The sequence below is a fragment of the Neophocaena asiaeorientalis genome, unplaced genomic scaffold (genome assembly GCF_003031525.2).
Source record: "Neophocaena asiaeorientalis asiaeorientalis breed wild unplaced genomic scaffold, Neophocaena_asiaeorientalis_V1.1 scaffold6, whole genome shotgun sequence".
NCBI classification, from domain to species: Eukaryota; Metazoa; Chordata; class Mammalia; order Artiodactyla; family Phocoenidae; genus Neophocaena; species Neophocaena asiaeorientalis.
The window spans coordinates 1,976,183-2,000,104 of record NW_020174424.1 but is presented as its reverse complement, the minus strand read 5'-3'; the positions used below and the strand labels follow the sequence as shown (position 1 = coordinate 2,000,104).

At 38.7% G+C, this 23,922-nt stretch overlaps 1 protein-coding gene across 4 annotated transcripts in view; it reads left to right on the top strand.

The window, feature by feature from the left end:
- The window catches only part of LRP2 (LDL receptor related protein 2), a 190,112-nt gene that overhangs the window by 68,868 nt on the left and 97,322 nt on the right, over positions 1-23,922 (top strand). For all 4 annotated transcript variants that reach the window (XM_024756639.1, XM_024756637.1, XM_024756638.1 and 1 more), the window contains exons 12-20: positions 2,983-3,206; positions 5,086-5,292; positions 7,743-7,945; positions 9,782-9,922; positions 13,068-13,271; positions 19,681-19,873; positions 22,125-22,250; positions 22,938-23,068; positions 23,732-23,869. In XM_024756639.1, coding sequence (XP_024612407.1) covers positions 2,983-3,206; positions 5,086-5,292; positions 7,743-7,945; positions 9,782-9,922; positions 13,068-13,271; positions 19,681-19,873; positions 22,125-22,250; positions 22,938-23,068; positions 23,732-23,869 — 1,567 coding nt within the window. The remainder of the gene's footprint in view (positions 1-2,982; positions 3,207-5,085; positions 5,293-7,742; positions 7,946-9,781; positions 9,923-13,067; positions 13,272-19,680; positions 19,874-22,124; positions 22,251-22,937; positions 23,069-23,731; positions 23,870-23,922) is intronic.

Below are 23,922 nucleotides of genomic sequence, written 5' to 3'. Positions count from 1 at the left end.
GGATCAATCCAAGAAGAAGATATAACAATTATAAATGTTTATGCACCCAACATAGGAACACCTCAATACATAAGGCAAATGCTAACAACTATGAAAGGGAAAATTGACAGTAACACAATAATAGTAGGGGACTTTAACACCCCACTTACACCAATGGACAGATCATCCAAACAGATAATAAATAAGGAAACACGAGCTTTAAATGACACAATAGACCAGATAGACTTAACTGATATTTTTAGAACATTCCACCCAAAAGTGGAAGAATACACTTTCTTCTCAAGTGCACACGGAACATTCTCCAGGATAGATTACATCTTGGGTCACAAATCAAGCCTCGGAAAATTTAAGAAAATTGAAATTGTATCAAACATCTTCTCTGACCACAACGCTATGAGATTGGAAATCAGTTACAGGAAAAAAACTGTAAAAAACACAAACACATGGAGGCTAAACAGTGTGCTACTAAATAACCAAGAGATCACTGAAGAAATCAAAGAAGAAATAAACAAATAAATAGAAACAAATGACAATGAAAACACAACGACCCAAAACCTATGGGACGCAGCAAAAGCAGTTCTAAGGAGGAAGCTTATAGCAATTTAATCTCACCTCAAGAAACAAGAAAAATCTCAAATAAACAATCTGACCCTACACTTAAAACAACTAGAGAAAGAAGAACAAACAAAACCCAAAGTCAGTAGAAGGAAAGAAATCACAAAGATCAGAGCAGAAATAAATAGAAACGAAGAAAACAATAGCAAAGATCATTTTTTTTTTTTTTTTGCGGTACGCGGGCCTCTCACCGTTGTGGCCTCTCCCGTTGTAGAGCACGGGCTCCGGATGCACAGGCTCAGCGGCCATGGCTCACGGGCCCAGCCGCTCTGCGGCACGTGGGATCCCCCCGGACCAGGGCACAAACCCGTGTCCCCTGCATCGGCAGGCGGACTCTCAACCACTGTGCCACCAGGGAAGCCCTCTTCCACCCATTTTTAAATTGGATTGTTTGTTTTATTGATATTGAGCTCCACAGACTGGCTGAATGGACACAAAAACAAGACCCATATGTATGCTGTCTACAACAGACCGACTTCAGACCTAGGGACACATACAGACTGAAAATGAAGGGATGGAAAAAGATATTCCATGAAAATGGAAATCAAAAGAAAGCTGGAGTAGCAATATTCGTATCAGATAAAATAGACTTTAAAATAAAGACTGTTACAAGAGATAAGGAGGGACACTACATAATGATCAAGGGATCAATCCAAGAAGAAGATATAACAATTATAAATGTTTATGCACCCAACATAGGAACACCTCAATACATAAGGCAAATGCTAACAACTATGAAAGGGAAAATTGACAGTAACACAATAATAGTAGGGGACTTTAACACCCCACTTACACCAATGGACAGATCATCCAAACAGATAATAAATAAGGAAACACGAGCTTTAAATGACACAATAGACCAGATAGACTTAACTGATATTTTTAGAACATTCCACCCAAAAGTGGAAGAATACACTTTCTTCTCAAGTGCACACGGAACATTCTCCAGGATAGATTACATCTTGGGTCACAAATCAAGCCTCGGAAAATTTAAGAAAATTGAAATTGTATCAAACATCTTCTCTGACCACAACGCTATGAGATTGGAAATCAGTTACAGGAAAAAAACTGTAAAAAACACAAACACATGGAGGCTAAACAGTGTGCTACTAAATAACCAAGAGATCACTGAAGAAATCAAAGAAGAAATAAACAAATAAATAGAAACAAATGACAATGAAAACACAACGACCCAAAACCTATGGGACGCAGCAAAAGCAGTTCTAAGGAGGAAGCTTATAGCAATTTAATCTCACCTCAAGAAACAAGAAAAATCTCAAATAAACAATCTGACCCTACACTTAAAACAACTAGAGAAAGAAGAACAAACAAAACCCAAAGTCAGTAGAAGGAAAGAAATCACAAAGATCAGAGCAGAAATAAATAGAAACGAAGAAAACAATAGCAAAGATCAATAAAACTAAAAGCTGGTTCTTTGAGAAGATAAACAAAATTGATAAACCCTTAGCCAGACTCATCAAGGAAGAAAGGGAGAGGATGCACATCAATAAAATTAGAAATGAAAAAGGAGAAATCACAACTGACACCACAGAAATACAAAAGATTGTAAGATACTACTACAAACAACTATATGCCAATAAAATGGACAACCATGCAGAGATGGACAAATTCTTGGAAAGGTACAATTTTCCAAGACTGAGCCAGGAAGAATTAGAAAATATAAACAGACCTATCACAGGTAATGAAATTGAAACCATAATTAAAAATCTTCCAACAAACGAAAGTACAGGACCACATGGCTTCACAGGCGAATTCTATCAAACATTTAGAGAAGAGCTAACACTGATCCATCTCAAACTCTTCCAAAAAATTGCAGAGGGAGAAACACTTCCAAATTCATTCTATGAAGCCATGATCACCCTGATACCAAAACCAGAAAAAGACATCACAAAAAAAGAAAATTATAGACCAATATCACTGATGAACATAGATACAAAAATCCTGAACAAAATACTAGCAACCAGAATCCAACAGCACATTAAAAGGATTGTACACCGTGATCAAGTGGGGTTTATTCCAGGAATGCAAGGATTCTTCAATATACGCAAATCAATCCATGTGATACACCATATTAACAAATTGAAGAAGAAAAACCGTATGATCACCTCAACAGATGCAGAGAAAGCTTTTGACAAAATTCAACACCCATTTATGATAAAAACTCTCCAGAAAATGGGCATAGAGGGAAACTACCTCAACATAAGAAAGGCCATATATGAATTCTTTTTTTAAAAAATCCAAATGACTGATTTGTGCAACAAAGATAGGTCCCTGGAATGAAGTATAGGAAAACTGCTCCCAGTGAATTATGCTTAAGAAGTGTAATAATTCTGGTTTCTCTTTCAGGTTTTTTCAGTTGACATTAATGGTTTAGATATCCAAGAAGTTCTCAATGTTTCTGTTGAAGACCCAGAGAATCTGGCTGTGGACTGGGTAAATAATAAACTTTATGTTGTAGAGACCAATGTCAACTGCATAGATATGGTAAATTTGGATGGAAGCCAACGGATTACCATTATAAGTGAACATTTGGGACATCCTAGAGGAATTGCCGTGGACCCAACTGTTGGGTAAGTTATGTGAAAACATACTGATTCCAGCATTTTTGGAGTTTTATTTCTCCCCCTGTACACAAAACATCCATTGGCAGAACTGAAGGTTAATCCTGACTTCTTTTAGGTTCTGTACTCTAGAATCCATGTTTATTTCATATCTCTTTTCATAGAAGCTTTAAAGGAGTTGGCTAAATATAATCCAATTTGAGGATATGCAGTCCAAACACACCTACTGGTGTCCTAAAAATATGTGATATTTTGGGGGTATGAATTTTATTCTTAGTATTTGCCACATTCTCCTGGCTGAGAAATTGGATTCTGTTTTCTGACTTTAATAGTATTGTCACAACTAAACCATTATTAACATGATCACTCTAACGTAAGTTGTAAAGTTGTTTTAAAGAGGGGATAGATCTGAAACCACTAGGTGGCGTTGTGAGGGGCTCTGAATATTCTTTATGTCTCAGTGCAGAGAGAATTCCGCGAGAGGCAAAGTGATAGATAAGAAGTGATTTATTAGAATAGGATGCTTGTGAGGCTTACAAGCGGGCAGGCGAGTGTTGTGTTGCCCCGAGCACTTAGCGGGTTACATTTTTATAATCAAAGGAAGAGAGGGGAGGGGGAGAAGACCACCTTCTTTTTCATTCTTTGAGTCTTCCATCATTAACTCCTCCTATACGTTGGGCGGGGGAGTTTTTGAACCTACATGGTGTCTCCGGGACTGTCATGGCACTATGGAGAAATTATTTCAGGTCTCAGTACAATGAGGGTCTTTCACTTTGAAATATCACCTTTCCGTAAGTTATTGTTTTTGCGTGTGTGCAAAGAGAATGTCCTAGGGGTCATTAACTTGTTGACATCACTGGGCAGATTGCAGACCTTATTTTCCACTGTTGTTTTATTGTTTTGGGGCATGTCTCATGCTTCTGTTGCATGGTTTTGTTGGTAAGCAAGTTGACTTGGTTTTGTTGTTAAGCAAGCCAGCCTGGCTTTGATGCTAAGCGACTGGCTCTGCTTTATGAGTCAAGCAAGTCCACATTGTTTCAGGATTTTCCCATTACTTTCTTGAGTGATCATTAACTTACTGTGGTCTCCCAAAGCCCCCTAAAGTTCCCTCTCTATCTGCAATCCCCTAATGTGGTTTCTAAGCTAACTATTTGATTACCCTACTCTATCCCCTATCAGATCTATCCCTTTTAGTGATTTCTTGTTAGAGACTGGGGTTGAGATGTCAGTGTTAACACCTCATCACAAGTTGTTCAACTGTGAATCAGTCCAGCAAGAGTGATAATGCTTACTTTTCTCCAGGTGTAAATTAAAATTTTCCTGATCTTCACATTTGAGACGAGTTATGGGAGACTAGCTTTCTCCTAGATTTTCATAGTTGGGTCTTAGGAGCCTTGGATGAACTTGAGGCTACTTAAGTGTTGGTGAATGGTGATTTTTCATTTCTATTTCATGATTTCAGCTGTCCTTCCTTGAAAATGATGTATATGTCCTCTAGACTATGCCTTAGAATGAGGAATTAAGGAGGGAAATGGCTTGATAGTTTTTTCTTTTTTACAGCCTTTTTGCTGGCTGTAAAAAAGAGAAGTGAAGGATGGAGCCAGGGATCAGGGCAGAATATTAAGAAGTTAAGAAGGTAGATACGCTTTTTTTTGCCTGCCAGTTAGTGCATTTTAATAGTTGCTATTTGGAGTTGTTGACTCTCCTGATTGGCCCTCACAGTTTCTGATTTTTAATACTTCAAAATTTCTCTATTGTTTTAAACCCCCATGATTCTCTAATCAGCTAGAGGAAATTTCCATTGATCCAAACATACAATCTCAAAAAATATTTTCTAGGTAAACTTGTAAAATAACTGATTCTTTCATCTTTTGGTTTTCTTTTGTAGTTATTTATTTTTCTCAGACTGGCAGAGCTTTTCTGGGACCCCTAAGATAGAAAGGGCTTTCATGGATGGCTCCAACCGTAAAGACTTGGTGACAAGAAAGCTGGGATGGCCTGCTGGGATAACCCTGGATTTGGTATCAAAGCGTGTTTACTGGGTTGACTCCCGGTTTGATTACATTGAAACTGTAACTTATGATGGAATTCAAAGGTAAGAAGTATTTTTTTTATATCTTTATAAGTTTTGGGGAAATACATAAAATTTATGGAGAGAGAAACTGAAGGACTAGGATTAAAAGATTGCTTTGTTGGTTGACATAACTTGAATGACCTTTGTGTTGACATTGCACGTTGTGACCTGCTCTGAGTTTAGCTTGTGTTCCATATTAACACTCATTAAATATTACCTACAGCATTTGTTCTTTGATTTCTCTTCTCCAAGCCCTCTCTCACTCCCAGATGAAGCACATTATTTTCATTAACTTCCGAGTCCATTTATTTGTTTGGGTCCCTTATGGTTTGTTTCCAAAGATCACTTTATCTTTCTATCTTCCCTCCAGTAAATAAGTTTTATTATTATTTTTTAACATTATCTGGTGGGAATTAATTGGGTTTTATACTGCTCTTATATATATTTCAAATCTTAATGAGAAATTCTGACTTTACCTGATATACTTCAAAGACATTTAAACAATATTTGAACGCAGAGTATGGCATATCTTTTTCCTTCATCTAAGTTGGATTAGAGCTCACTATAAATTAATTAAATTGTTACCTATTTTAGATCCTCTTGGTATTTTCAAAAACTGGTTAAAACATGGTCTTTAAATTTTGGCCAAGAAAAATTACTCTAGTCAATTGGATTTTTCCAAATGATGTGATTTTATTGTTTTCTCAATGAAAAGAATATTCTAGTTTTGGTTTCTCCTTTATCTCTATTTTGTAAGGATGGTATCACAGTTTGCCACTGGATTTTATATTCTTAGAACAATCTCTGCTTGGTTAAATGAAGTGATTGGGTATTAAGGCTATGACGTATTGTCACTGAAACTGGTTCCCATAGTGAGGATAGGAATTAATTTAATGAAAAAATAATCATATAAGTCATATAAAAACAATTGAGAAATTGCCTAATTTTTTTTCACTTTCACGGTTGTTTTGGCATTAATTTTATAGTCTAAATATTTTTATGCTATGGTTAAAGTAAAACATAAAAATCAATGGAATTTCAGAAAGATTCGAATGGTTTGCTGGCTGTGGAGAAACATGGAGGAGATACTAGAACTCACGAGTACAGCTAAAATCATAAAGTCATTGCCTCTTGCTTTACCAGCAGGTGGCATTTAGATTTATGGAATTTATTATTATTATTATTATTTTTTGGCTGCTTTGTGTCTTCATTGCTGTGTGCGGGCTTTCTCTAGTTGTGGCGAGCGGGGGCTACTTCTTTGTTGTGGTTCGTGGGCTTCTCATTGCGGTGGCTTCTCTTGTTGCAGAGCACGGGCTCTAGGCTTGCGGGCTTCAGTAGTCGTGGCACACAGGCTCAGCAGTTGTGGCACATGGGCTCAGTTGCTCCGCGGCATGATCTTCCTGCACCAGGGATCAAACCCGTGTCCCCTGCATTGGCAGGCGGATTCTTAACCACTGTGCCACCAGGGAAGTCTTCTAGACTTCTGGAATTTGCTAAATGAAAGAAAAAAACCCATTAATTTTAATGTACCATGTCACTATTGAGTGTTTCAAAGTTTGCACTCACTTGCCATCTTGGGTTTCTTTGTTTTTTTCGCGTGCAGTGTGATTCCCAGGGTTAGTATCTTCAAGTCTTTTCTTAAAGCTCTATTGTGCTCTTTAGTTTTTCAGGGCTGCTGTGATTTTTCTTTGAGGTCTTTCTCCTATGCCAAAAGAAAAGAGGTTTGTTCACGTACCGTCCTCTACCTCACTTTACTTATGTGGCCTCAGTGAATTACTGTTTCTGTAGATGCAGTCATGGCAGCAGTATTGATTTCTTCCCCTTGCCTAGCACCTCTTACCTGTGTTGTCTTCCATTTTAGTGGCTCTGGGCACTCTGCCTCCACTACAAATATGCTCAGCTGACGGTTTCGTCAGACAGAGGCATACCAGTGGTAGCCCTGCTTTTTCCCCTCCCTGGAGTGACATCAGGAATGAGTCTGTGTGTTTGCTGTGGGTTGAATTCTCCAGCTCACTGTCTTGCTCCCTAATTGCTGAGAAATGGTCAGTGGTGCAGCGTGGAGTAAGTGTTGAAGTTGTCTACCAGACTTCCAGTCCCTTGTTACACTCTTTCCCCTACAAATTTCAAAATGATATTTCACATCTTAGACCTTTTATATGTGGAGCAACCTTAAAAGAATGAAGAGCAGGTGGGAAAACAGTAATTTTTCAAAAGATCTAGAACAAGCGAAGATGGAGACTGGGATTTAAGTGCCAAGGCTCTTTTCGAAGAGACAATAGGAAAATCCTTCTAGTGAGTATAGACAGAAATAACACCTGCATCTTAAAATGTATCTTGACTATATATTCTGTATTTGTAGCAAGAAAGTTTTTAGCTTTTTAAGCCTTTACGTGAACTAATTCCACCTTTTGTTTTTTTGGAACTAATTCCACCTTTAATCAAAATTGTATGGTATATATCTTTTGTAACAGGAAGACAGTAATTCATGGAGGCTCAAACATTCCTCATCCCTTTGCAATAAGCTTGTTTGAAGATCATGTGTTCTTTACCGATTGGACAAAGATGGCTGTAATGAAGGCAAACAAGTTCACGGAGACTGACCCACAACTGTACTACCGGTCTTCCCTGAGGCCTTTTGGAGTGACTGTTTACCATGCCCTCAGGCAGCCCTATGGTAGGCCCCTCAGCAGTGGAAAACCATGCTTGGTACTGGCCTTGGTAGAAAGGTTTTCTCAAGGTTCTCATGAGATTTGGGTGGCATTCTGAGATATATGATGGGTTATCTAGAGAGTTCAACCCTCTGAAATTGGCTTTGCAGATCGTTGGCATTCTGGAGAACTTGATGTATTTCAGAGTTAAAATGCCCAATCTACAAAGAACTTAGAGGTGTATTTAACAGATATTTATTGGCACCTGCAGTATACCGATCCTGTCTACAGGCTGGAGAAAGAGCAGCAAACAAACCAAACTAAAATACCCATCCTTATTCTACGGGAGGAATCTCCCAATTCAACCCTCTAATATTGCAGTCGAGGAAACTGAGGCCCAGAAGAAGAAAATGACATGCTAAGTGGTCATTTTAGGTAGTGTCAGAGCTATTTTTTCCCTTCTTCTCTGTTGTATATTTATGACACCTGTTATTTGGTTTGCATTGGGTCTGTCATAGGTCAGCTGGGTTTGGTTATCTCTCAGTCTGGTCACTTATCAAAGAAAAGAAATATTTTGATTCAGACACTGAATGTTATTTTATAGTACTTATGTTACTTACGTTATTTTACAGTAAGTTTTGTTTGTTTCAAGGTTTTAAATTGACATGACTGTTTAGACTGTGTGTACCTCTCTCTTCTGTATTTGCTCATGCATCAAAGAAAAGAAACACAATAAACTAGACTACATCGGAAGAAAGCTTAATATCAGTGAACAGTAATTCAGAGAAAGACAGATTTCACTTTAAAACTGTAATGCTAAGTGATAAGTCTGGCTAGGATGGAGAGCGACTATAAAGTAATTAGGTTGATTAAAAAAACTCAAACCAACCAACCACTAAACTGATAGATTCAGATGACTACCCTTCAATGCCGTCATCCTAGGGAACAAATACGTCATTGGAAAATATATACTGTACCTGAAAGTATATACTGTATTAGAAAATACCTATATGGAATAATCAGTTCATGAGCTACTAAATTCACATCTGCCCTTGACCAAAAATATTACCCAGTTTTATTATCTAAATTATTTCTATTATTTGCTTCAGAATTATACCTGCCTGTGTTTCTCAAAATTAATCTACCCGAGAAGGTGAAGAGACTATTTTAAAGAATAACTCAAAGGCTAAGAAGACAATTTCAAAAGCAGACATTTTTAGCTCTGACAGCCTTGTGTACAGTGAACTTCCTGATGTCACTGCTTTGAGAGTGGTTTTTGGAAGTATAAACTGGTTTGTGTTTCAGACATGTAGGGTTTGGGAATGAGATCTGGATTTGAATTCTAGTTTAGCTATTTAACCACTGAATAATCTTGAGCAAGTTGTCTCACCTTTTGGAACTTTGGTTTCCTTTTCTGTAAAATTGCGATAATATTTACCTCTTAGAGGCATTGATTGTTAAGTTGTCCTACAAAATAAGCATCCAGTGAGTTATAGTTATTTACTCTATTTTTTGAATGGTAAAAAATAATACTAAGGTTATTTGGGGGGCAGTTATATTTTAGTCACTGAGGCTAGCAGACAGAGTCTGTTACAGTTATAGGGGGGAAAGATCCCCCAAGGATATCCAGTTGCAGGAATCTTGTCTTTTTTTTTTTTTGCGACCATCAGTTTAAGAGTAGATTCGAGAGCAACGATGACATTGGGAGCAGCTAAATGTGGATGTATTCAGTAGCAACCAGTAATGATTTCTCCAAGGAGTTTCAAACCCATTTCACCCACAGGTCTCAAAATGGCTTCGCATGTCTTGGATAAATATGCCTTTCTAATTGAGATTTAACCATGTGCATTTTTCCCCTCCAGCTAGCAATCCATGTGCAGATAACAATGGGGGCTGTCAACACATCTGTGTCCTCAGCCACAGAACATTTAATGGTGGTTTGGGCTACCGTTGCAAGTGCAGGCTCGGCTATATTCCGGATATGGATGACTACCACTGCGTTGGTAAGAAATCACTTTTGGACTGTCTTTCTGACGGTCAGCACAGGGGTATGTGCTGCTCTTGCACTGGGCCAGCTCCCTGTAGCACTTCTTCACAGGAAATAAGCTTTTGGTAGCCCACGGGCATCTTCCTTGGTAGGCACCTTTCCCTTTGTACAAAGAGCTGTGTTTGAAGATGTAAATTTCTGTCCTTTGGGACACATCTAGGGTTTCCTTGGGCTCCCCTTTCCCTTTATTTCCTTCCTGAAATCTCTGTCTCTTTTTAATTTTTTTTAACATCTTTATTGGAGTATAACTGCTTTACAATGATGTGTTGGTTTCTGCTTTATAACAAAGTAAATCAGCTATACATATACATATATCCCCATATCTCCTCCCTCTGGCGTCTCCCTCCCTCCCACCCTCCCTATCCCACCCCTCTAGGTGGTCAAAAAGCACCGAGCTGATCTCCCTGTGCTATGTGGCTGCTTCCCGCTAGCTATCTCTTTTACATTTGGTAGTGTATATATGTCCATGCCACTCTCTCACTTTGTCACAGCTTACCCTTCCCCCTCCCTGTATCCCCAAGTCCATTCTCTAGTAGGTCTGCGTCTTTATTCCCGTCCTGCCCCTAGGTTCTTCATGACCGTTATATATTTTTTTTTTAGATTCCATATATATGTGTTAGCATACGGTATTTGTTTTTCTCTTTCTGACTTACTTCACTCTGTATGACAGATTCTAGGTCCATCCACCTCAGTACGAATAACTGAATTTCGTTTCTTTTTATGGCTGAGTAGTATTCCATTGTATGTATGTGCCACATCTTCTTTATCCATTCATCTATCGATGGACACTTAGGTTGCTTCCATGTCCTGGCTATTGTAAATAGAGCTGCAATGAACATTGTGGTACATGACTCTTTCTGAATTATGGTTTTCTCAGGGTATATGCCCAGTAGTGGGATTGCTGGGTCGTATGGTAGTTCTCTTTTTAGTTTCTTAAGGAACCTCCATACTGTTCTCCATAGTGGCTGTATCAATTTACATTCCCACAAACAGTGCAGGAGGGTGGTGTCTTTTCTCCACTGTATATTCTTGCCTCCTTTATCAAAGATAAGGTGACCATATGTGCATGGGTTTATCTCTGGGCTTTCTATCCTGTTGCACTGATCTATATTTCTGTTTCTGTGCTAGTACTATACCGTCTTTTTTAAAATTAGTTAATTTATTTTTTATTTTTGGCTGTGTTGTGTCTTCATTGCTGCACGCGGGCTTTTCTCTGGATGCAGCGAGCAGGGATTCAGAAGGTTGTGTATTCCTAAGAATTTGTCCATTTCTTCCAGGTTGTCCATTTTATTGGCATATAGTTGCTTGTAGTAATGTCTCATGATCCTTTGGATCTCTGTAGTGTCAGTTGTTACTTCTCCTTTTTCATTTCTTATTCTATTCATTTGAGTATTCTCCCTTTTTTTCTTGATGAGTCTGGCTAATGCTTTATCAATTTTGTTTATCTTTTCAAAGAACCAGCTCTGTCTCTTTTTCAAACTATGCTCTTGAAATTCTGTAGGATTTAATTTTGAGTTCTTTTCTCTACCATGTAGATGTTAGTCTTAACTCTAATGGGGAGCACTTTCCATCACTTTTATTGACCTCTCTTAGTTCACCAATTTTGCCTAAGTCAAGTAATCACATCTTGATCTCACCTGGCTTTACTGCTGTATTCCAAACTAAACTCCTAAGTGTTGGGTGGCTCATTTCTTCATCTAGTGTTTACTCCTCAATTCAGATTTTCTCTTTATTTCTGCCTCTATGCTCTGGGTTTCATTCTTACCCTAAATGCTTCCTGTCCTCCTCTTTGGTCACCTGCACATCTACTCACAATTAAAATAGGCTACTGCCTTGGCTTCAGCTGATGATGAAATGCACTCCTACAATATTTGTTTCTCTTATGTTCCCTTTGACAACTCTCCTTTTTAATGCCTGTGGCAAATTCTTACTCCCTAGATGGTGCTGCTTCTTTCTGGCTTAGTATGTAAATTCTCTTATTTTAACTCAAACAAATTTGTTCACTTTGTAGGTAACCCTAGATTCAGATAAAAATCACCCTCGTTTAAAAAACCATATGTTTCTTTTTGATTTCCTGGGGCACTGTCACTGTCTCCTTCTTTGATCTTATACATCATTCCTTCTTCCTGTTTCCTCCATTCCTCCACTCCCCTTCTTCTTTCCTTCCTTTATTTCTTTCTAAAGAACTTACCTGGTGGCTGTCAAACTTCTTTTTTGCTGGTCTTAATATCCCCCAAACTGCAATAGGATTTTTGATATAGATCTCTATACAAAAGTTAATGTAACTGGAGAATTTTGATGGGATTATTATGCAGTTAATACCAATTTAGAAATTAAGCATATGGACACCATGTTTTTTTTTTTAACATCTTTATTGGAGTATAATTGCTTTACATTGTTGTGTTAGTTGCTGTTGTATAACAAAGTGAATCAGCTATACGTATATATATATCCCCATATCCCTTCCCTCTTGCGTCTGCCTCCCACCCTCCCTATCCCACCCCTCTAGGTGGTCACAAAGCACCGAGCTGATCTCCCTGTGCTATGTGGCTGCTTCCCACTAGCTATCTATTTTACGTTAGGTAGTGTATATATGTCAATGACACTCTTTCACTTCATTTGTTAGCTGCATGAGCTGCTTGTATATTTTGGATATTAATCCTTTGTCAGTTGATTCATTTGCAAATATCTTTTCCTATTCTGAGGGTTGTCTTTTCATCTTGTTTATGGTTTCCTTTGCTGTGCAAAAGCTTTTAAGTTTCATTAGGTCCCATTTGTTTTTGTTTTTATTTCCATTTCTCTAGGAGGTGGGTCAGAAAGGATCTTGCTGGGACACCATGTTTTATATAAATAAATGTTAAGGATAAATTTCTCAGGGAAAAGTAAGATTGTAATACTTCAATTCAAGATTGTTTTGCCTTCACTGTATTTTCTTCTTCCCTTCTTTCCATTATTTCCAACTACGTTTTCTACAGATTTATTTTTTTATGTTTATTTCAGAATTATAACATGTACTTTATGGGTGTGTAAGTAATTTCTCTGGAATTGGGAGAACAGAAGAACTATGCTGTGGCTGACTATGTGTGTCCCTCTTTCTACAGCTGCTGAGCGATTTCTGTTCTTTTCATCTGACGTGGCTGTTCGTGGCATCCCGCTCACCCTCTCTCACCAGGCAGATGTCATCCTTCCAGTGACAGGAGGTGCTTCCGTCTTTGTTGGGATTGATTTTGATGCCCAGGAGAAGGCTATCTTTTTTTCAGATACAACAAAAGACATGATTTGTAAACAAAAGATCGATGGCACAGGTGAGAAGGGGTTTAAAGGGTTTTTTTTTGCATATTTTGTCTGTCTTCAATAATAATACTAATAATTTTTTCACTAAAACTTTGCATTGACTTCTTAAGTAGGGTCTTTTACTAAGCTTGCTAAATACTTTTAGATTGGGAAAAGAAATCTCTTGCTTTTCTTTTGAATTAAGTTTAAGTGAACACTTCCTTTATTTTCAAAATAAGTTACAAATGAGAGTGCATTTTAAAACAAATATTGTTGTAATTGGACAATTAAGAATATCAATATTGACAAATATTAACCTATGGACACTCCATAATAGCAATGTCAAATGTATGAAAGCTGTTAATGGGTTAATTAACTAGAGGCTGTTCCCTATATTCAAGCAGCCAGACTGAGCCAATGGAATGACCTCCCTATAGGAATGCTGCACTACGTAAATGCTGGGCTTGGAATAATAATATTTATTTTTAAAAGACATGAATTATATGTAAATATGGATTTATTGTCAGTTTTCAGTTGATTGGAATTCCGTTAAAATCTTCATAATCCTCACAGAAAGATAAATTATAGTCAGTCATACCTTACCAGTTGGGTACTTTATTGGATGTTGGCCTGATCCAGTACTTTGATTTTAGAATCCACTAATGGGTCGAAACCTGAAGTTTGAAAAACAAATCAGTAGCCAGTATAACATAGCAACTAAGAGGGGCCAGCTCAGGAGCTAAACTGCCTAGTTTTGAATCCTGGCTCCTCACATTTCCTAGTTATGTAATCTTGGGGAAGTTACTTTCTTTGTACCTCAGTTTCCTAAATCTGTGAAGTAGGAATAATAATAATAATAATAATAATAATAATAGAGGTACTGCATAGCTCATAAAGTTGTTGAGAAAATTTTAGGCTAATACATGTAAAACACCTAGAATAATGCCTGGAAAATAGTAAATATTCAGTAAATGTTAGCCGTTATTGTAGCTGTTCTCAATGAAAAAACTCTATTGCTCTGCCCCACCCTGCCCCCAACTCAGACCTGCTCGCTAGAGGTAATTCCTTACCATTCTTTTACCTGTTTGTTCTATTATTTGTCTCCGTGTTTCTAAATATTTTGCTTATACTGTTACTGAGTCCAAGTTTGTACTGCTCACTGCATGACAGGCCAGTAAATCTAGAGATGAGGTGTTGGGGCAGGGAATAGCGACTTTATTCAGAAAGCCAGCAGACTGAGAAGATGGTGGATTAGCGTCCCAAAGAACCATCTTACCCGAGTTAGAATTCAGGCCTCTTTTATACTAAGAGGGGAGAGGGTGTGGTTGGTTGTTGCAAACTTCTTGGTGCTGGAATCCTTTGTTCTTGCAGCTGTCCATGTACATCTGGTCACTGTGTTCTTATAAACCTCTAACAAGACAAATGTTATTCTCTGTTCTGCAACTTTTTATCTCTATATGAATGGAAAAGTCTTACACCTTTAAAGATCAGAGCCTTGAGAATGGGCTTTCCTGTGTATTTCAGGCCATAGGCAACGTTCCTTTACAAAAGGTGCACAGCCAGCATGACTAAGCACAGGCAACAGAGCACAAAGGTTAGAGCTAAAGGAATAGATTCAATATGGAGTCAGGTTTGTTCTTCTCTGTTGCAGTACTACTTCTTGATTTGCATATTAGACATTTATTTTCATTGTTATAGATAGGGATTTAGCCCTTACATTCCCCTCTACCAACTTCCCTCTCCCCCGTTCTCCCTAAAAGGCTAGATTGTAATTTCTGTTTGCTGCTAAGTCAAGTAGTATTCCATGATGACATTTCTTGAACAAATTTTGATTTTTTTTTTCCCTGCAGTTAACAATTGCTCCATCTTCATTTGCTTAGTTTTCTATGTAGCTATTATATTTTCCCCCAGTGCTCCGACAGATCTATCAAATGCTTGTCTGTGTATCTATCAAATGTGAACAATCTATACTTTTCTCCCCCTCTGCTGTTCAGTTGGATCTGGTACACAACTCTTGTCTTCCGATTTCCCTTGACCACTTTCCTGTGCTGGTTTTCCTGTTTCTGGCAAGCCACTTGTTTCTCTTTCCAGACTGATTTCCTTATTTTGCTGAAACACATTATATATATAGTAGCTTCTTAAGAAGAATGAGTTGGTGGTACATATTTCAACTCTGAAGGTGTTTTTACTTTGCCCTCCAACTTGATCATTTGACTAGGTGTAGGATGAAAGTAATTTTACCTCAGAAATTTGAAGACATTGTTGCACTCTCTTCTAGTAGCCAGTGTTGAGAGTCCTATGCCATCCAGAGTAGCATTTCAGTGTGTACGACCTTTTTTGGGGGGAGGTTTTTGTTCCTTTCTGGAAACTTTTAGAATCTTTTGGTTATCCCATTCATCTTGAGATTTCTCTCCTATTCTGGGAATTTTCTTGCCTCTGCTTTTTCTATTCGAGAATGTTAGATTAATCATCTATTTTTTTCTTATCTTTTCTTTCCTGGTTTTCATCTCTATCATTTTGTTCTACTTTCTGTGAGACTTTTTGGCATTTTACTTTTAGCCTTTCTATTGAATATTTAATTTCTCTTATATTTTCAATGTTGAAGATCCCCTTCTTGCTCTCTGATTATTCCTTTTTTAAAAATAAAGCCTGTTCTTGCTTCAAAAGTTCAATCTTTTCTTATTCTATGAAGATATTAATTACATTAAAAAATTAATTTTCCTCTTTCCATCTTCTTTGGGTTCCTTTTTCCTTTTGGTTTGTTTCAACTTTCTCCTTCATGAAGGAAGCTTTCTTCAAATTTCTCTGAGCCTTGTTTGATATTAAGAGCAAAGCTATGAAACGCTGATCAGAAGGCTGTTGGTATGAATGGGCCCCATCAGCTGGTGATAAGGCAGCCTTTTTGTTGGGAAGCTTCCAAATGACAGTATCAGAAAATCCTCTCTGGAGATAGTCAGTTTCTCCTTAGTAGCTGCTTCCATTCTCCCTATTGGGGTGAGAGGAGTAAGAGGGGGAAGCTAGTATCTGTTTGGGGAGCAGTACGGAGGACAGGGAGCTGAGGCCCATTCAGTTCAGTGTTCACATATATAACCCTCCTGTGCTCAGTTCTGTGCCGATCCCAGCCCTCCATTGTGCAATGTGTCCTCAGCCCACAGCCTCTGTGCTTGAGGTCCCCCAGAGAAGAAAATCTCTGGTCTGTTAGAGGAGGTAGACGGAGAGGAGTGTCATACACGCTCAGGGTCTGAGAGGAACCTCTGGGTCCAGTCGCTTCCGATGCCAACTTTTAACTAGGCCCCTTAGCGTCCCGCCCCTACCTTTTTCAGAGCTGGTGCTTCTGCGTGCAGACACGCTGTGGCTCTGTGTGTGTGGGTGTTGGCGCTCCCCCCTGCCGGCACATCTCTCCTTTCGCTTAGTGAGTTACGTTGGAGAAGTCTTTTTCTCTTCCAAACTCTGTGGAAATCTTTCATCTGCTGTTCTTTCACTGTCATTATTAAAAGGAGTTTGGAAGGAAGAGGAGTTAAACACAGTGGTCAATCTGTTATTTTGAACCAGAATGCATCTTTCCTGAGGACTAGAATTAGGTCTGCTGAGCTACACACAGGCTAAGTCTCCTGTAGATGCCTCCACAGGTCAGCTTCCTTCTGCTTTGGCAACTGCAATTCTCATCATGGGTTTTTTTGTTTTGTTTTGTTTTGTTTTTTTAACATCAATTTCAAGTCCACATGATGAGCAAATTGCCTTTTAAAAGTTTCTTATAGTTAGTGGTTAAACTGCTTGTGCTCCCGTGAGGGATGTATTCTTGTACATTGCCCTGTTTTTCCTAGTGAGCAGGTTAAGTGTCAATGAGTTTATATGCAAAAACTGAATTGTCAGAAATCAAATTGAAGTCAAGATGGGCTGAATGAAGCCCTCAGGGAACTTGCTCCATCAATGATCCCTTCTTTTCTCCAACTTCTCTTGTTCTGCTGACTTTTCCCCATCAGATATGCTCAAGTCTCTCCCATACTAAAAAAACTTCAACCCACCCTTCACTCCACGTTCCTCTCTAGTTGCAGCCCTCTCTCCTCAAGTTCATGAACAAGCACCTTAAAAGTTTGGTCTACGCTTTCCTGGCCCTACTTTCACATTTCTCACCTCTTCACACTATGTCACTTGAAACCCCTTATCTTGGTCACCTCCAGTCCCTTTGTTATAAACTTTATCCTTATCTTTGGCGCCTTAGTCATCTTCTTTAAAATGCTTTTTTCCCCCTTGACAACACACTCCGTGAATTTCCTTCTATTTCTTGACCATTCTTTCTAGTGTTCCTTACACGTCTTTTCTTCTTTGCCTGTCCTATACACAACTGTGATCTCTAGTGTTCAACATTGGTCCTCTTTTTATTTTTTTAATTTATTTTTATTTTTTAATTTGTGTATTTATTTTTGGCTGCGTTGGGTCTTCGTTGCTGCGCGCGGGCCTTCTCTAGTTGTGGGGAGTGGGGGCTACTCTTCGTTGTGGTGCACGGGCTTCTCATTGTGGTGGCTTGTCTTTGTTGTGGAGCACGGGCTCTAGGCACGCGGGCTTCAGTAGTTGTGGCTCATGGGCTCTAGAGTGCAGGCTCAGTAGTTGTGGCACACGGGCTTAGCTGCTCTGCGGCATGTGGGATCTTCCTGGACCAGGGCTCGAACCCGTGTCCCCTGCATTGGCAGGCAGATCCTTAACCGCTGCGCCACCAGTGAAGTCCGGTCTTCTTTTCTTATTCTGCATTTTCTTCTGCATAATTTTGCGCCTTCCGTATCTTTCGTTACCATCTATGTAGAAGTTATAAATCAGTGTGAGGAGACTTATAATAGGCCATTTCCTGAATGTTTTTCCTCCTCACCTGGAGAATGAGGGGAAAGGTCAGGTAAGGCTTCTTACAGGAGGTGATGAAAATCTCCATCCAAACTCTCTCTCTGGGGTTGAGACCCACAGAGCCAACTGCCTTTTGTATGTCTCACCTGGATATCCCACAAACCACCTCCAAACCAATATGTCTTAATGTCTACCATTATTCCACTTCTCCAGACCCCTGCCTTAGGGGAAGAGCACCACCTCTCCCCCTGACCACCAAATCTGGTAATCACCCAAACTTCTTCCTTTCTTTCAGCCTCTACCATTAACTTATTAACCTCCAGCCACGCTTTGGAGCGTGTGGAATCCTGTCTGTCTCCCTCCCACTTCCACGTCTTTGCTTTCCTGCAGCCTTCCATTCACCACTTCCTTTGGGAAACCTCTCCACACCTGCACTTTGCCTCGGTTTCCATACCATCCTGTGCATACCTCCATCACAGCACCTGTTACTCTTCTATTGTTTTCCCTCTTGGCCTAATTGCCTCCCCCCGCCTCTCCCACTTCATTATCTTGAAGATACCTTGAAGACAGTGTCCACATTTCTTTCAAAATGCTTCACTTTTCTATGACTCAGTTTCCTTATGTGCAAAATAGGGATAATAATAATTCCTACTGTGGAGCTGTTGTGAGGATGGATGAATTCATGTAAAGTACTTGGGCCAGTTCTAGGCTCATAGTAAGTGCTCGGTATAAGCTATTATTATTAATACTATTAGCAATATCATGTTTCCTCAATGTCTACTATGGTGTCTAGCACACAGAGGACTTTCTTTTTACAATTTGCTGAATAAATGAATGGAAAAAGCACCAGGATTGTTTTTCTTCCTTCAAAAGAAAGAGATGTGATTGTTTACTCTGATTCACTTTTTTTTTTAAAGAATATTTTGTTCTGATAGTTTCAGGTGTACAGCAAAGTGATTCAGTTATACATTTTCCTATTTAGGTTGTTGCATTTAGGTTGAGCAGAGTTTCCTGTGATTCACATTTTCTTTAGTAAAAAAAGAAAAAGGAGGGGGAAAAGTCATAAAAAATTCACAAAGAAGAAAGTGGTCTTTTTTCTCCTTGTACCCAGTTCTGATTTCCTTTCTGGTTGCTGGTCTTTTCCAAACTTGGCAACTTTGTGGCTATGAAAGACTGTTGATGAGAAAGTTGGGCGGGAATACCTCATAGATACCCCCAGTCGTACCTGGCGGTGTCAGCTTATCAGCGCTGTCTGTGGGTGGTGGTTGTGAGTATGTGAACTCAGGTATCTCTTCTTCAGATGTTCTGTACTGAGAAATTTTTTCTGGAAGGTTGAACAAGGGAGTAAATCTAGGCCATACCACTCCTGATTCTATTTATCAGAGTAATATCTATTCTTTGAGATCCAAACTTTTGGAGATGGATAGATTCTAGGTTTATTTCATGTGTTGCTTTGCAGTTTACCGTTGCTTTATTTTTTAAAAGAATTCCACATTACTGAAATATTCTCTAGTTCTCACACAAAGTTTAAATATGCAGTGGTAGGAAAATGTATGTCATGTAAAATATGCTTACTTTAAACCATGTCCGTGTTTTAATTTACAGGAAGAGAAGTTATCACAGCTAACAGAGTGCCAAGTGTTGAAAGTTTGAGTTTTGACTGGATTTCAAAGAATCTTTATTGGACAGATGCTTCTTATAGGAGTGTCAGTGTCATAAGGCTAGCTGATAAATCGAGGCGCACAATAGTCCAGAATTTAAATAACCCACGATCAATCGTAGTTCATCCTATTGCTGGGTAAGTGTGTTCATGTTTTCCTAAGAGCTTGAAACTTATGTCTTGTACAGTCATTGCAAAGTGATGCCATAGGTATTTGGCAAATTCAGTAAATACAAGATTGAACCATGTAAATTGAAATCACCTTAGATTGTGTCCTTTTAGCATATGCTGAAGTGATCACTTTATCTCCTTCCAAAAACTTTCTCCTAAGCTTTGGCTTTTCAGTCCTCACTGGAGTGTGGTTTTTTTTTCACAGTCGCAGAGGACCAAACAATGAGACACAGATTCTGTGGAGAAGGAATGAATATGCAGCAGAATTATCAGGAAAGGCTCAAATTCTTTCCCTGCTTTAATGTATTGATATAAAGCTTACCAAAACTTGCTTAATCATTCAGTAGTTTTCAGAATAAAAAGTCTTTCAGGCCACAGACAAAGTTTCATGTTTAACCATTGCATTATTGGTGGAGTCAGACAAGAAGAGACAGAGCATTTCACGCCATGCCTTTTTGTTCTTACCTTTCTTATTTAAATATGCTTGATAGCTAACATAAAGTCTGAGACAGGCAGTTGTGTTTCAATAGAGTAGTTAAAAAAAAAAGATGACTGGTAATTCACTAAAGCCTGATTGAGGGTACATAGCAAACACTTTACATAATACATAATCTCATCTAATCCAAAAGCTGGTTTGTGAGTGAGGTATATACAAGACCTGTTTTGGAGATAAAGAATCTGAGGGGCTTCCCTGGTGGCGCATGGGCTTCCCTGGTGGCGCAGTGGTTGAGAATCCGCCTGCTAATGCAGGGGACACGGGTTCGAGCTCTGGTCTGGGAGGATCCCACATGCCGCGGAGCGACTGGGCCCGTGAGCCACAACTGCTGAGCCTGCGCGTCTGGAGCCATGCTCCGCAACGAGAGGCCGCGACAGTGAGAGGTCCGCGCACGGCGATGAAGAGTGGCCCTCGCTTGCTGCAACTGGAGAAAGCCCTCACACAGCAACGAAGACCCAGCACAGCCAAAAATAAATAAATAAATTTATAAAATAAAAAAAAAGAATCTGAGGCTCAGAGAGATAAAGTAACTTGCTCAAGGACCCACAGCTATTAAGCAATAGTTAGTATTCAAATTCCAGGCCTGTCTGACTGCAAAGCCTGTGTGTCTAACATATTTTAAAACTGATGATGTTATTGATAAGAAATTTTATTGCCCAATAGACAGTTAAACAGTTGATTTTCTAGTGAATTTATCTTAAGCTAAATCTTTGGCATTGGGTTTTGAAAAGGCGTTAAATTCCTTTCCTGATGTATCCTTCATATATTTATTTTTATAAATGTATTTATTTTTATTTTTGGCTGTGTTGGGTCTTTGTTGCTGCACGTGGGCTTTCTCTAGTTGTGGCAAGAGGGGGCTGCTCTTTGTTGCAGTGCACGGTCTCCTCATTGCGTTGCTTGTCTTGTTGCAGATCACGGGCTGTAAGCGCGCGGGCTTCAGTAGTTGTGCCATGCGGGCTCAGTAGTTGTGGCACAGACTCAGTAGTTGTGGCACACAGGCTTAGTTGCTCCGCGGCATGTGGGATCTTCCCGGACCAAGGCTCGAACCCGTGTCCCCTGCATTGGCAGGCGGATTCTTAACCACTGTGCCACCAGGGAAGTCCCTGTCCTTAATTTAAAACAATGTGAAGTCACGTTTCAGAAAGTTACCTTTTGGAAAGACTAATTTTAGTTTTTAAGGCTCATATGAAAGAGAAAAGGTTTTTTCCCTACACTTATCTTTTTGCCACTCCTCGGGATAAAAAAAGACCTCTTGGGTAAGATCGTTTAAGAGTTACGTTTATTTGGATGCATTTTTCATCAGGGATGAAATGCTTACCTGCAAATTTAATTCCTTGTGGAAGATGACTAAAGAGTGATCTAGTGGATCCTAGATGTTTAATCCAGAAAGAAAGTGAGAGATTAAAATCCGTTTTCTTGCTCATAGTTTATTTCAAGAGCATGAAGTATTTAAAATGTAACCTGAACTGTGTCTTTTTAAAGAATCTACTTGGTGACAATAGTTTTAGGTCCTGAAGTCTAGCACAGCGGTTCTCTGCTTTGGATGCCCATTTTAATACCATTTGTATTTTCGATATATTTTTCTATATAAACCCAATAGCGTACAGAAAATGAAATTAATTTGCAGCAAGTCTCTGGAGAATCTATGTTTGTGCTAAATCTCTCTAAGTCATGCAGTTTGTCCCAATGTTAACATCTTTGATTTATTACCTCCTTTTCTAGGTATATATTCTTCACTGATTGGTACCGTCCCGCTAAAATTCTGAGAGCATGGAGTGATGGATCTAACCTTTTGCCTATAGTAAACACTACTCTTGGGTGGCCCAACGGATTGGCCATTGATTGGAGGTAAGTAGGAATCATCCCAGATTGCTGAGTTCCCACTTACTATGGAAGACATATACATAGTTGGCCAGCTTCTGCTGGGATGAAAACATATGTAGTAATGAATATTCTGAGGAAATTGCTAAAGGAAGCAGAATAGGGCAAGACCTAAACCCCACTAGAAGTAGAACAGGGATTTGATGAAGTACAGGTCATGTGCAGTTTTTACAGGGGGCATCTTGAGGATAGGAAATTGTGTCAACAAACGTGTATTTGCCTATATACACCGTGGGAGGATTTTTGGAATATGAGATTTAAATTTTAAGAAATTAATCTGTCAAGGAGTATAGGAAAAGGTAACAGGGTAGATAAGCTTACAGACCTCAAATGCAAAAGCAGTTTATAGGAGAGAAAAAAGGAAGAAACATGTTTAACCTTTTAAACATCAGTTACTATGAATATTTTTCCTAACTTGTGGATTTAATAAGGAGAAAAGTAAAATTCCTAGCTTGAAGATAATAACATTTCAAGTTTTCTAAGACAATTGGAAATCACTTCATAAAAATTGTTTTGCCTTTCTGGAGAGCATGAAACTATTAAACTTTGCTTAATAAATGTGTCAACTGAACGTGCTGTTTTTGAATGCCCTTAGTATAAAGTGTGCTTTGCTAGTTTCTGGATAACCAATAACCAAGTATTTTATTATTTTAGCTCTTCACGATTGTACTGGGTGGATGCCTTTTTTGATAAAATTGAGCACAGTACCTTTGATGGGTTAGATAGAAAAATCCTGGCCAGTATACAGCAGATAACACATCCGTTTGGACTTGCCGTCTTTGAAGGTACGTTTTGAAGCAAAAGAAGTGTGTCTTATTTATACCATACAAGTTGTATAAAACTCATCCTCATTTGGCAATCTCACAATTCCAGAAAAGCTGGTCACTTTTTTAATTGAAATGGTGCTTTTATGTATAAATAAAACATTTGGTTAGTTGACTGAATATTTAACTTTTATTTTTTGTTTGAGAAAATAAATAAATAAATAAATAAATTTTTAAAAAAAGGCTTCTAAGAGGTAGGGTCTCTCTCAGAGATCCATACCATCAACTCCTATTGTTTTTATTCCCTGGTTATATTACACTCCTCTCTAGAGCTCTTCCCTTTCTCTCCAAATCATAGAATTTTCACCTCTACTGGTGCAGGAAAAATTTGTATCAGGAAGTATTCTTGCAACTCTGTTGTTTTATATGGGGTCCTTAGCTTCAGAAGCTCAAAAGTCAATAAATAAATGTTTTATTTAAGAAAAAAAAGGAATATATATATTGCTTCTAAAGAATCATTTCTAGACACAAACAAGTCATGGAAGATGATTACAGAAACATATTACAGATATTTATGGACGAAGCTTCCCACATTTGGAAGAAGCATTACAAACATATTGCATTTTCCCAAGTGATTTGTAAGTGAACTGTGGCGAGTATACTAATCACCGTGTTCCTTCTTAGACTACGTGTATTTTACTGACTGGAGACTGCGTGGTATTGTTCGAGTCAGGAAAACAGATGGTGGACAACTGGTGGTCCTCCGAAGTGGCGTTGGTGTTGTAATGCGTGTGAAGGTATATGATACCAGAATCCAGACCGGTGAGTGATGGTGCTAGCTTCTTTCATAGGGATGTGTTTAATATGGTGGCTCC